The sequence below is a fragment of the Macaca mulatta genome, chromosome 19, assembly GCF_049350105.2.
Source record: "Macaca mulatta isolate MMU2019108-1 chromosome 19, T2T-MMU8v2.0, whole genome shotgun sequence".
NCBI classification, from domain to species: domain Eukaryota; kingdom Metazoa; phylum Chordata; class Mammalia; order Primates; family Cercopithecidae; genus Macaca; species Macaca mulatta.
The window spans coordinates 50339905-50353894 of NC_133424.1; the positions used below are offsets into that span (position 1 = coordinate 50339905).

The window sequence follows — 13990 nt, forward strand, 5'->3', positions numbered from 1 at the left end:
TTAATATATTTATATATACATATATATATTTATATTTTAATATATTTATATATACATATATATTTATATTTTAATATATTTATATATACATATATATATATTTTTAAACAGGATGTTGTTTGATCACCCAGGCTGTAGTGCAGTGCAAAATCTTAGCTAACTGCAACCTCTGCCTCCTGGGTTCAAGCGATTCTCCTGCCTCAGCCTCCCAAGTAGCTGAGATTACAGATTTGTGCCAACATTTCCAGCTAATTTTTATGTTTAGTAGAGATGGCGTTTCACCATGTTGGCAAGGCTGGTCTCGAATTCCTGATGTCAAGTGATCTCTCTGTCTATGCCTCCCAAATTGCTGGGATTTCAGTGGTAAGCCACCACACCCAGACGCCAATATTTCTTAATTGCCAGGCAAGGAATGACTTAGGAATATGAGGCGCTGCTCAAGAACTGAGGTGTGATGAAGGACTTGAAGGACACCACATGGGTGCTGTTTTTCTTAGGGACGTTCAGGCAGTGGTCAAGAGCATGGGTCTTGGAGCTGAAGGGTCTGGGGTTCAAACCTGGTTCTGACCCTCACTAGCCGTGTGACCTTGGCAAGGAGGGGTGCTTTCAGCAACACAGAGTACTAATGCACAGATTTGGAGAAAAAATTAACAACACAACTGCTTGTGTATTTATACGAGTGATTATTTAATGGAATCCACTCATTAAGGCCATACCAGGACTTGAGCTGGAGAGTTTAAAACGTGATCTCAATGTACACTACTCCTCCACAAGGCAAGTATACTAACCCATCCTACAGGTGAGGAAATACAGGCTCAGAAAAGTAATTTGCCCTGAATTACACTGTAATTAACTGGCAGGGTCAGAACTGAAACTCAGGCCACCTGAGTCCCTGGCTCAGCCTCTTTTTTTGCAGTAAGGCGCACCTCACAATCATCACACGGAAAACAACCAATGCAATCAAAACGCTCTTTAATAACTGCCAATAAATTTAAACCAGGAGACAGAATAGCAAATACACAGGAATTTCACAAATACAAACAACATACGTTAGGGAATCCAAAGAACCACAGCCAGTTAAGGACTCTTGGGCCTTTCACAACCAAATCCCTCATGGATTGGTGTCCCTTAGATGCCTGATCCAAGAGTCACGGATTCACAGAATCTCAAAGCTGGCTGTGGGGCTACAAATCCGGGGTTAGGACCTGGTGTTGGGGGTGTCCTGGTAACCACACAAGGAGGAACTGGTCCCTGTTGCTTGGGGGTCAGCGACGGTTTCCAGAGCTCAAGTCTCTTTCTGTCATAGCAACCCTTGGAGGGCCGTACCATATACTCCGAGGAAATATCGCTGCTTCCTGAAGAACTGCACTCTCTTCCCTCTAGAAGGACCCACTCATCTTGTATCTTGAGACAGTGGATCCAAGTCAGGCCCAAAGCTGCAAAGAAGTTCTCGTGCCTCAGCACCCATTGGCTGAGAGCCTTGTCTGGTCACTCCAATGGACGACAGGAGCCGCTTTCGGCAGCCAATGGCGTGGAGGTTTAGGTGGTGCCGGAGGGGGCGGGGTCAGAGGCAAGGCCCGGAGTGCGCAACCAGTCGGAGCTCCCACGTGAGCAGGCGCAGGAGGTTGAAGATCACGCTGACTTCGCGACACCGAGGCGAGTCCTAGAGCCCAGGAGGGAGCGCAGCGGGGCTAAGCCTGGCTCTTCCCTCCCGAGAAGCCCCCACTAGTCCCGCTCTCCCAGCCTCAGTCCCGTCCTTGTCAGCCTCGCCTGGTCCTCCCTGCAGGCTAACCCTGTATTGCCTGCTGCACTCACAGCTCTCCGCGGTTTGTGACGCCTCCTCGGGGCCCCGGGGACCTTCCTGGAGGAGCCTGGTCGTGACAGCTCGAGCTGGAGGTGGGACATGAGGCAAATGGAGAAGGCGAAGGACGAAGCCCGCCTCTGCATCTGCCCGTGACCCTCCCAGCCACAGACCCGAGCCCGGATTTGAGGACACCCAGAGGACCCGAATCGGGTCTGGATCGGTTTTTCCGCTAAGCGGGACAGATTCGCAAAGCGCTGGGGCACGCCGTGGGCCTGAGGATGCAGAGAAGCTGGCGAGGGCGAGGGGCGGCGGGCGCGGTCGTCACTCACGCAGGCCGCCACGTCCTTCCCCGCGGCCGCCAGCAGCTCCAGGATCCGGCCGGCGCCGGGGAGCAGCTCCGGGCGGTGCAGGCCGCTGAGCACGGCCTGGGCGTCCGCGATGCCCCGGGCCACGTGGCGGAGCTGAGCGCAGGACTGCGGGGACCAGAGGGCGTTAGAGGGGGCCGCGCCCGGTCCATGCCTTCCCCGCCCGCTCCCGGGCCTCACCGACGGCCGCGGAGGATCCCTCCTGGGGCGGAAGGAGCAGTTGCGTGGCTCCCATCTCAGCGCCTCTTCCTCCTGCGGGATAAGCGGCGCTTTTCGCGTATCCTGGGCCCCCTCGCCAGGGCCCCTAACCTCTGCACAGTCTGGGATTCCTGGACGTGGATGGGTACTGGCAGCGTACGGTCGTGCCTGTCGTATACTGAACCAGGGAGCTCCCCGAAGGCGTGAACCCGGGTTGAATTGCACCCCGCGCTCCTCCAGGAAAGCTCTGCGCCCTGACCTGGAGCCGAGTCCGCCCGTCAGGGCGCCCTTCTGTGACTGACCCTAAGCCTGCGTTCGCGCTGACAACGGGGACTGCGGGGGTCTCGTGGTGGGAATTGCGGGCGCTGGCATACGAGAGGCGCCTGCTGGGCGCTAGGACGCAGGACCCCTGGGGACAGGGACGGGTGTATGGGAACCCGGTGGGGCCAGAGTCCCAGGGGGCGCAGGGGCTGGGCGGTGACTTACGTAGCGGTCCCTCAGCGCCTTGGCCGCCGCCAGCGTCCGGGGCTCCAGCGAGCGGTAGTGCGAGAGCAGGCAGCGCCGGGGGGCCGCTGTGACCACCGTGCACAGGACCCACAGCCCGGCGGCCACCGCGGCCCAGACACTCGGCCGCATCTCTGCTTCTGCAGCAGGCGAGAGACGTCAGGGAAGCCAAAGAGAGGGTCCCGCGCGTCCAGACCCCTGCCTTGGGTTAGGCTCGCAGGGGAGGCGATGCTCGGAGCCTGAAGGCGCAGCACACACAGGGGGAGAGAGCGGGAGCCGGCCCCCTCCTCGCCTTGGCCTCTGCCCTCACTCCTCTCTGCAGTGCACCCTCTGCGCCTCGTGCTGCAGCAGGTGCTGCCGTCCACTATGCCCTGGGAGGTGTCCAGAGCAGTCTCCACTTGGGCAACAGTGCCTCGATGGTCCATGCTGGCTTTTATGTGTAGGGCTGAGAATGGGGTTTGCAGCCGGACTTTCCTGTCCAGGGCAAGCTTTTCCAACATCAGAGCTGGCCCCAGGCCTCTGGGATCCCAGTCGGGTGTGAGGACTTCAACCCAAGGTTGGCCTGTGCCCGGGATGGCTACCCTCCAACACTCGGTTTCCAAATTGTCTCTGTCCCTGTTTCTACTGTCTGTTTCCTTTTTCTTTGCTTCACCCTGGTTGTCCTTATCTTCGTTCTGCAATCACAACCAGCCTTTGTGTAGTGTTGACTATACATCAGGCCCTCTTCTATGTAATTGACACAGACATATCATCTCATTTTTGTACCAGGGCAGCCCTGGAGGTGTAGCTGAGAAAGAGAACGCTTATTTTATTTATTTTATTTTAGAGATAGGGTCTTGCTTTGTTGCCCAGGCTGTAGTAGTGGTGCAGTCACAGCTCACTGCAGCCTCAACCTCCCAGGCTGGAGCAATCCTCCACCTCATTCTCCAAAGTAGCTAGGACTACCGGTGGGCGCCACCACCATTTTTTGTAGAAACCTGGTTTCACCATGTTGCCCAGGCTGGTCTCTAACTCCTGAGCTCAAGCCATCTGCCTGCCTCAGCCTCTCAAAATGCTTGGATTGCACCTGGCCTGCAGGTGTAATCCTGGATTGCACCTGGCCTCATTATTTTCTTAAACCGTATTTTTTCTAGTCTCTTTATCTATAGGTGCATTGCTTAAAAGAACTGCAGATGGCCAAAAAGGCCACAGGATCTTCAGAATGTTTCCTTTGCTTATTACTGGAGGAAGATAAGGCTGAGGCAAAACAAGTGCAAACCAGACACAGTGACCCATGGTTACCTTTAGATCATTAATATATAATTATCATGCTAAACTCCCTACCCATGGAGGAAAATATGCTCACCATTTGCTGAACATACATCATATGAAGAGGCATGCTTATGATCCGACCTGCGTCTGGAGTTGCTTCCTGCACAAGCTTACATACAAGCCATCCCACCCCATAGCTAACTCCTTAAAATTTCCCAGCTCCCTACCGCTGGGCGATAAGGTGTTTGTTTGTTTGTTTGTTTGTTTTGAGATGGAGTTTTACTCTTGTTGCCCAAGCTGGAGAGCAGTGGCACAATCTCTGCTCACTGCAACCTCCACCTCCCGGGTTCAAGGGATTCTCCTGTCTCAGCCTCCTGTGTAGCTGGGATTACAGGCACGTGCCACCACGCCTTGTTAGTTTTTTGTAGTTTTAGCAGAGATGGGGTTTCACCATGTTGGCCAGGCTGGCCTCAAACTCCTGACTTCAGGTGATCCGCCCACCTTGACCTCCCAAAGTGATGTGAGTACAGGCATGAGCGCACCCAGGGATAAGGTGTCTTTAGAGTAAGAGTTCTCTCCTTCCCCATCCTAGCCAGGAATAAAATCTATTTGCCTTTTTGTTTCCAACCGGGTGTTCTTTCTTTGCAACCAATGCAGAGCAAGGAAACAACTCCGTTTACAGGTGACAGTTTCATTGTCAAAAATGACACAAAACTGGGCACAGTGGCTCAGGCCTGTAATCCCAGTACTTTGGGAGGCTAAGGAAGGAGGATTGCTTGAGCCCAGGAGTTTGAGACCGGCCTGGGCAACATAGTGAGACCCTGTCTCTAAAAAAGGGATTAAAAAATTCCCTGGGCATGGTGGTGTTACTGGAAAAGGGTCCCAATCCAGACCCCAAGAGAGGGTTCTTAGATCTTGTGCAAGAAAGAATTTGGGGCAAGTCCACAGTGCAAAGCAAAAGCAAGTTTACTTTAAAAAGTAAAGTGGTGCCTGGGTGCAGTGGCTCACACCTGTAATCCCAGCACTTTGGGAGGTCAACACAGGTGAATCACTTGAGGTCAGGAGTTCAATACCAGCCTGACCAACATGGCAAAACTCTGTCTCTACTAGAAATTCAAAAAAATTAGCCAGGTGTGGTGGTGCACACCTGTAGTTCCAGCTACTCGGAAGGCTGAGGCAGGAGAATTGCTTGAACCCAGGAGGCGGAGGTTGCAGTGAGCCAAGATGGCAATGCCACTGCACTCCAGCCTGGGCAACAGAGTGAGGAAAAAAAAGCAAAGTGGTGAAGGAATAGTTACTCCATAGACAAAGTAGGGTGTTCCTGAAAGTAAGAGGAATGGGCCCACCCTAGGTACAATGCTTGTTTATATGTTGAATAACAAAAAATATCATGGGGCGATGTGCTCTGCTGCAAGGGTTGATGATAAAGGATTAAATTTCTTAATTACCATATTTTGCAAGAACCAATATTACTATCTTTAAAGCAAAATGAGGAATGCTTCTGTTCTCAAGATAATGGGATTTCAGGACATTCCTGAGTCTGGGTCTGTTTAGTAAACGTTATCAATCTGTTCCCTTAACAGTAAACATCTAGAGGCTGGGAAAGCCTAACTTCCTGGAAATGCAGCTCAGCAGGTCCCAGCCTCATGTTTCCTAGCCCTCACTCAAGATGGAGTCGCTCTGGTTCAAATGCCTCTGACAGTGGCATGCACCTGTAGTCCCAGCTACTCATGCAGCTGAGATGAAAGGATCTCTTGAGTCTGGGAGGTTGAGGCTGCAGTGAGCTATGACTGTGCCACCACACTCCAGCCTGGGCACCAGAGTAAGAGACTGTCTCAAAAAAAAAAAAAAAAAAAAAAAAGACACAAGCCAGGCACGGTTGCTCATGCCTGTAATCCCAGCACTTTGGGATGCCGAGGCGGGCAGATCACCTGAGGTTGGGAGTTCGAGACCAGCCTGACCAACATGGAGAAATCCCATCTCTATTGAAAATACAAAATTAGCCAGGCATGATGGTGCATGCCTGTAATCCCAGCTACTCGGGAGGCTGAGGCAGGAGACTCACTTGAACCTGGGAGGCAGAGGTTGCAGTGAGCCGAGATCGTACCATCGCACTCCAGCCTGGGCAACAAGAGTGAAACGCCATCTCAAAAAATAAAAAAGACACAAAAGGGAGGTTCTATTACCTTATTTTACAGCTGGAACACTGAGGCCCAGTAAAGTAAAGGAACTGTTCCAAGATACACAGCTAATAAATGGCAGAGGTGGGGTTTGAACCCACACACTGCCCAGTTTCAAAGCTTGTTCTCTATGCCATAACTGCCCTTACTTATCTTTTTCAGCGTATCCTCCTCTCTCTCTCTCTCTCTCTCTCTCTCTCTCTCTCTCTCTCTCTTCCTGTCTGTCTGTCTCTCTCTCTCTCTCTCTCTCTCTCTTCCTGTCTGTCTGTCTTTCTCTCTCTCTCTCTCTCTCTCTCTCTCTCTCTCTCTCTCTCTCTCTCTCTCTCTCTCTCTCTCTCTCTCTTCCTGTCTGTCTCTGGCTTTGTGTGACTCCATCTTTCTTATTCATTTTTTCCAACAAGCATCCTGACCCGGGTCTCTCTGTCTGTCTCAATCAATCTCTTTTTGTTAGTTTAAACATAAAATCTACTTTTTCTGATAAAATTAGCCATGCATGTTCAGTGGATAAAGCTTGAAAAATACACAAAAGCATAAAAGAGAAAAAGCATCACCTATAACTTCACCATCCTCCTCTTATCCCTCATTCCACTTCTGGAACAATTCGTCCCAATACATAGGAATTTTCCATGTGTTTATTTGTGCATATGTTTTCTGACTGTCAAAGTAACACTTGTTCCTTGTAAAAAGATTCCATCAATACAAAACATACAACTTGGAGAATTAAAGTAAGTCTTATATTTCACCTCCTGGAGGTAAATATTTTTTAACAATTTGTCACTGTTCCTCCTTTTGTTTTCCTTTCTGTGAGCAATTTCACCCAAATTGGAACCATGCTGTATACAGTTTGGTAGCTAGCTTTTTATGTCTTACCATTATCTCTCATTTGCATTCTCCCACATCTTTAATTATAGTGTATCAGTTAGGGCCCAGCAGGAAACAGATGGGCCCGTCAATTTAGGATAATTTGAGGTGGGGTTGATACCAGAAGCCTTTATAAAGCGATTGGATAGTAAAGGCAAATGACAAGAGCTAGTGCAAGCTCCTGGGGCCAGCACAGGTGAGGGGCCTCATTCACAGGCCTGAAGGAAGGGGAGAGGGTTGAGGGTGTGTATGTGGTTGCCTGACTTGGGGAGGAGAGAGTAACTTAGATTGACGGAGGAAACAGACGAATAGTGGTGGCCCAGTGCAGGGAGGAACCCTGGTGAACAAACACCTGACCTCCTCTCCCCTCTACCTGGGGCCCAGAGTAAGGTGGAGAAGCAGGGACAGTAGATAAGGAGGGGCAAACGGAAGACATCCCCCACCCCCACACCACTATTAGAGCTTCCATTCCAGCAGGACCATTTAATAACCAGTCCCCGATTGGTAGGGTGGTAGGTTTTTCATTCCCTCAACAGTGTCTTTTGCAGAACAGAGGTTGTGTTTTGTTTTTGTTTTTTTGGACATGGTCTCACTCTGTAGCCCAAGCTGGAGCATAGTAGTGGCACAATTGCCGCTCACTGCAGCCTCCATCTCCCAGGCTCAAGCCATCCTCCCACCCCAGCCTCCCAAGTAGCTGGGACACCAGCTACCTGTAGTAGGCGCGTGCCACCAGGCCTGGCTAATTTTCTTTTTCTCCCCAGAGATGCAGTCTCACTTTGTTGGCCAGGCTGGTATGTTTCCATTCTAACATGCTTGAAATGACAAAATTAGAGAAATGGAGAGTGGATTAGTGGTTGCCAGAGGTTAAGGAAGGGGTCAGATGGGAGAAGAGTGGACGTGGCTATTGAAAGGGCAACACAAGGGATCTTGGAGTATGGAGTGTTTTGTATCTTGTCTGTATCAATGTGATATGGTTAGGCTTTGGGTGCCCACCTAAATCTCTCTTGAATTGTAATCCCCAGGTGTTGAGGGAGAGACCTGGTGGGAAGTGATTGGATCTGATCGTGCGGGTGGTTCCCCCATGCTGTTCTTGTGATAGTGAGTGAGTTCTCACAAGATCCGATGGTGTTTTTAGTATTTGGAAGTTCCTCCTTTCACTGTCTCTCTCTCCTGCCACAATGTAAGAGGTGCCTGCTTTCCCTTCCGTCGTTATTGTAAATTTCCTGAGGCCTCCCCAACCATGCAGAACTTCGAGTCAATTAAACCTCTTTCCTTTACAAATTACCCAGTCTCATGTAGCATCTTTATAGCAGTATGAGAAGGGACTAATACACAATGTCAATATTCTGTATGTGATATAGTACCATGATTTTTGCAAGATGTTACCATTAGGGGAAACTGGGTAAAGGGTACACAGTATCTCTTTGCATTTTTTTTTTTTTTTGCACATTTCATTTGTTTATTGATTTTCGCCTGATTACTCCAGAAAGTAATTACTTAAGATGCTTAAGATAGGCAGGGGGTTGATTTCAGCATTGCCCACCTTCCTCTATGGGAAGACCTCCGAATATGTACAGTAAGACACAGTTACATCTTGGGGACCTCTCTGCAGGTGAACTGCAGGCCCCCAGCCCTATGCTGGGTAATGAGGTGACTGTCACTTTCCTAAGCCCGAGTGAGCCAAGCTACTTCTGCATAGGTTGTGAAACAGGGTTAGGTTTCTCCCCTCTTGCACAAGAGGGTCTGTCCCATCAGCCTGCTTTCCTGGTGGGTCACGACCATCATCACCTGGCTGGCTTGGACACAGCGGATCATGTGGCGACCAGAGCCGGGGCAGCTGTCAGGGGCAGCCTCCATTTCCATTCTGTCTCGTAAGCAGCCTGGGAGATGTGGGCCTAAGCTTTGGTGAGGATGAGAGTCTGTCTTGGAATTGGGCCCCACAGGGGTGAGTCCAGAGGCAGGACCAGGAAGAAAAGGTCGAAGGTTGGGGCGTAACATCATTCAAAGACCAACTGCACCCAGACCACACCCCTGAGATGCCTTATCGAGTGAGCAGGAGGCTGAGTCAGCTGACAGGGTGGCCGCACAGCCCAGGAACCAGAAGGCAGGAACCATCAGCAAGAGTGACTTTTCCAAGAAACAAGATCTTGTTCAGAGCTGGGGCCTTGGGAGCCTTCTTGATGTTTCAGCCATTGTGCCCTGCCTTCCTGTCTCAGTGTCAAGGGCTCTGATTCCGTGGTAGAATGGCCAGCGTGTGGCCTTAGTGCCGTGGCCATCTGGGGTGGATGTGGGCTGCCCACCTAGTGCCCCTTGGAAGCAGAAGTTTCTTTGCCTTTAGGGACAAACTTCAGCGAGCTGCTGAATATTCATTCAGAATCGGCACTGCTACAGCTTGGGGCCACGGTTCAGGGACTCGTGGCTCGATGCATTGCCACACTTGCCACAGGACACCTTCAAGACTTCAGGACGATTACGCTCTGGGCGCTTGGCCACGCTGTCAGAGTGGATGGTCTTGGTGAACGCCGGTCAGGGGAATGAGTATGCGCACTTTGAGCGGCCGGGGAACAGCTCATAGCCACACTTGGCACAGATATAGTCGCCTGGCTCAAAGTGATTCTGGAAAACCTCGCCCCTGAAGAAGCTGCAGAACAACATGGCACTGCCAGGACCACCGTGCACTTGCCCCTCCAACAGACCCAAGGCCGCCGACCCCATGACCGCTGGGACCCGCGCCCACCTCCCCACGCCTCCCAAGAACCAATCTCTTTGTATTATTTCTTTTTTTTTTTTTTTTTTGAGACGGAGTCTCGCTATGTCGCCCAAGCTGGAGTGCAGTGGCCGGATCTCAGCTCACTGCAAGCTCCACCTCCCGGGTTTACGCCATTCTCCTGCCTCAGCCTCCCGAGTAGCCGGGACTACAGGCGCCCACCACCTCGCCCGGCTAGTTTTTTGTATTTTTTAGTAGAGACGGGGTTTCACCGTGTTAGCCAGGATGGTCTCGAACTCCTGACCTCGTGATCCGCCCGTCTCGGCCTCCCAAAGTGCTGGGATTACAGGCTTGAGCCACCACGCCCGGCCTGTATTATTTCTTACAATTGCATGTGAATCCACAATTATGTCAAAGTAAAAACTCTAATTAAAACAATCACACAGACATATTTCCTAGGGAGCTATACATGCATTATGCAAATATATAAAATATGGATAATATATAAAATATTTAAAAATGTATAAAAAAGTGTGCAAGGATATATCCCAAACTGATTAATAGTGAGTTATTTATCACTGGAGAGTGCATGGGAACTGAGGAGATGATCATTGAAATATTTAAATTTATCAATAATATTTTCTTTTTTTTTTTGTGACGGAGTATCGCTCTGTTGCTCAGGCTACAGTGCAGTGGCGTGATCTTCACTCACTGCAACCTCTGCCTCCCAGGTTCAAGCGATTCTCCTGCCTCAGTCTCCCAAGTAGCTGGGATTACAGGTATGCGCCACCATGCCTGGCTAATTTTTGTATTTTTAGTACAGATGGGGTTTCGCCATGTTGGCCAGGCTGGTCTCGAACTCCTGACCTCAGGCAATCTGCCCACCTCGGCCTCCCAAAGTGCTGAGATTACAGGCATGAGTCACTGTACCTAGCCATATTTTAATTTCTTACAAGGAGAATGAATTCTACCTAACCAAACAGTAAAACAAAACAAACTCACTGGATATGAAGGAAATGGTAGCTCGCTGCTTCTTCAGTTGCTGGTTGGGTAGATCATTTGTGAGACTTTCTTAAAAAGTACATTAATCCAACCTCTAGAGCTTCTCTTTTTGTTTGTTTTTTTGAGACAGAGTCTCGCTGTGTCACCCAGGATGGAACTCAGTGGCGAAATCTCAGCTTACTGCATCCCGGGTACAAGCAATCCTGCTACCTCAGCCTCCCAAGTAGCTAGGATTACAGGCACCCACCATCACACCTAGCTAATTTTTGTGTTTTTAGTAGAGATGGGGTTTCGCCATGTTGGCCAGGCTGGTCTGGCACTCCTGACCTCAAGCGATCCACCCACCTTGGCCTCCCAAAGTGCTGGGATTACAGGTGTGAGAGTCCCTGCACCGGGAGAAACTGTTCTCTAGAGCTTCTGATAATGGCTTTGTAAAACGTTGTCCTTACCCTCTGCCCCTTTGCTGCTGTGCTGGTGTTCACTGACCCCTCCTGATCTGTACCTCTGAGGCTTGCCTGCCCTCTGGCTTATGGTTGTGTTTAGCCAGTGGAGGTGCTGACAGGAGATTGAGGGAGGGCAGAGAGCAAGGTGGGGGTATTTATTCTTCTATTTGCTGGCTGCCCCCTGCAAGTCTGGAGTTTGACAGTGGCTGTCATCCTCTATTGACAGCCACAGTCTTTGTCCTGTCATGCCTAGGAGTGCTAACAGCTCCCCCTGTTACTGGCCTCTGGGTGCACCACTACCTCTTGTGTCTTCCTCAACCCTGCCCACTTTTCCCCTGCTTAAACGTTCAAGTAGGTCATCTACTTCCTGAGGATTTCTGTTTTTTCCCCCTGAGTTTTCTTAACAGAAATGTTTGAGACTGAGGTCATTAAAGACTCACATGCTGTTATAAGCAAAAATTCAGGCTAGGCTCAGTGGCTCATGCCGATGATCCCAACACTTTGGGAGGCCAAGGCAGGAGGATTGAGTCCAGGAGTTCAAGACCAGCCTGGGCAACATAGCAAGAGCCCATCTCCACACACAAGATACAAAAATTAGCTGGGTGTGGTGGCACCCACCTGTAGTTCCAACTACTTAGGGGGCTGAAGTGGGAGGATCACTTGAGCCTGGGAGGTGGAGGCTGCAGTGGGCTGTGATGGTGCCACTGCACTCCAGCATGGTGACAGAGCGAGACCCTGTCTCAAAAGGAAAAAGAAAGAAAGAAATAATAAAGAGAGATTCTGTGCACCCTTTATCCAGTTTCCTCCAATGGTAATATCTTACAAAATGCTAGTCCAATACTACAACCAGATATTGACGTTAATACAGTCTACCCATCTTATTCAAATATCCCCAGCTTTATTTGCATTGAGTGTGTTTGTGTATTCTTGCATGTGTATTTAGTCATACAGTTCACTATATGCAATTTAGTTATATAATTTCATCACATGCATAGGTTTATGTATGCATCACCACAGTAAAGACAGAAGAGTTCCATCACTAAGAACGCCCTTGGGGCCATCTTTTTTTTTTTTTTTTTTTTTTTTTTTCGCTCTGTCACCAGGCTGGAGTGCAGTGGCGCAATCTCAGCTCACTGCAAGCTCTGCCTCCCAGGTTCACACCATTCTTCTGTCTCAGCCTCCCAAGTAGCTGGGACTACAGATGCCCGCCACCACACCTGGCTAATTGTTTGCATTTTTTTTTTTAAGTAGAGATGGGGTTTCACCATGTTAGCCAGGATGGTCTCAATCTCTTGACCTCGGGATCTGCCCGCCTTGGCCTCCCAAAGTGCTGGGATTACAGGTGTGAGCCACGTGCCTGACCCTTTTTTATAACCACACCCACCTTCCTCCCTCCACCATCTTTCCCTAACTCCTTGCAACAACTAATTTATCCTCCACTTTCAAATTTTTCTCATTTAAAAAATGTTATATAGCCCAGGTGCAATGACTCATACCTGTCGTCCCAGCACTTTGGAAGGCTGAGGTGGGAGGATCACTTAGAGCTCAGGAATTCAAGACCAGCCTGGACAATATAGGGAGACCCTGTCTCTACAAAAAAATATAAAAATTAGCCAGGCACGGTGGCATGTTGTAGGGTCCAGCCCTACTGGGCCTGTGGGTTTTTTCTTTGTGTGCAGAGACGAGAGATCATAGGAAAATAAAGACACAAGACAAAGAAATAGAAGGAAAGACAACTGGGCCCAGGGGACCACTGCCACCAATGTGCGGAGTCTGGTAGTGGCCTCAAATGCCTGGACACACTGCTATTTATTGTATACAAGGTAAGGGGGCAGGGTAAGGAGTATGAGTCATCTCAAGTGATTGATAAGGTCACGTGAGTCACATGTCCACGTGACAGGATGCCTTTTCCTTTTTGGTAGCCAAGGCGGAGAGGGAGGACAGCATACGTCAGCATTTTTTCTATGCACTTATCAGAAAGATCAAAGACTTTAATACTTTCACTAATTCTGTTACTGCCATCTTCTAAGAACTTAAAAAGAGGAGCCAGGTGTACAGGCGGAACATGAAAATGGACAAGGAGCGTGACCACTGAAGCACAGCACCACAGGGAAACATTTAAGCCTCCAGATGACCGCGGGCAGGCCTGGCTAATGTCAGGCCCCCCACAAAAGCTGGCGGAGCAGAGTGTTCTCTAACTCCCCCAGGGAAAGGGAGACTCCCTTTCCCGGTCTGCTAAGTAACGGGTGCCTTCCCAGGCACTGGCGCTACTGCTAGACCAAGGAGCCCTCAAGTGGCCCTTATCCGGGTGTGACAGAGGGCTCACACTTGTCTTTTGGTCACCTCTCACAGTGTCCCTTTAGCTCCTGACTCTGTATGGTCTGGTTGCTCTTCGGTTATAATTATAAAACAAATTATTATAATAATAAAATGGAAATTATTATAACAATAAAACAGAGTAATACTACAAACTAATGATTGATAATATTCATATATAATCGTATCTATATCCTATTTCTAGTATAACTTTTCTTATTGTAATTATCTTCTTTATTATACTGGAACAGCTTGTGCCTTCAGCCTCTTGCCTCGGCACCTGGCTGGCTTGCCGCTCACAGCATGTGCCTGTGGTCTCAGCTACTCTGGAGGCTGAAGTGAGAGGACTGCTTGAGTCC

General features: G+C 49.6%; 1 protein-coding gene and 1 pseudogene across 1 annotated transcript; both read right to left on the reverse strand.

The window, feature by feature from the left end:
• Positions 1 to 1564: 1564 nt before the first annotated feature.
• On the reverse strand, positions 1565 to 3278 carry LOC106994757 (interferon lambda-4). Its single transcript, XM_015123824.3, has 5 exons — positions 2854 to 3278; positions 2350 to 2421; positions 2134 to 2277; positions 1816 to 1890; positions 1565 to 1663 (listed from the first exon to the last, which is right to left on the reverse strand). The coding sequence occupies exons 1-5, from the start codon at positions 3001 to 3003 to the stop codon at positions 1565 to 1567; spliced, it is 540 nt and encodes a 179-aa protein (XP_014979310.3). The 5' UTR covers positions 3004 to 3278.
• LOC100424209 (methionine sulfoxide reductase B1 pseudogene) lies at positions 8613 to 9925 on the reverse strand (annotated as a pseudogene).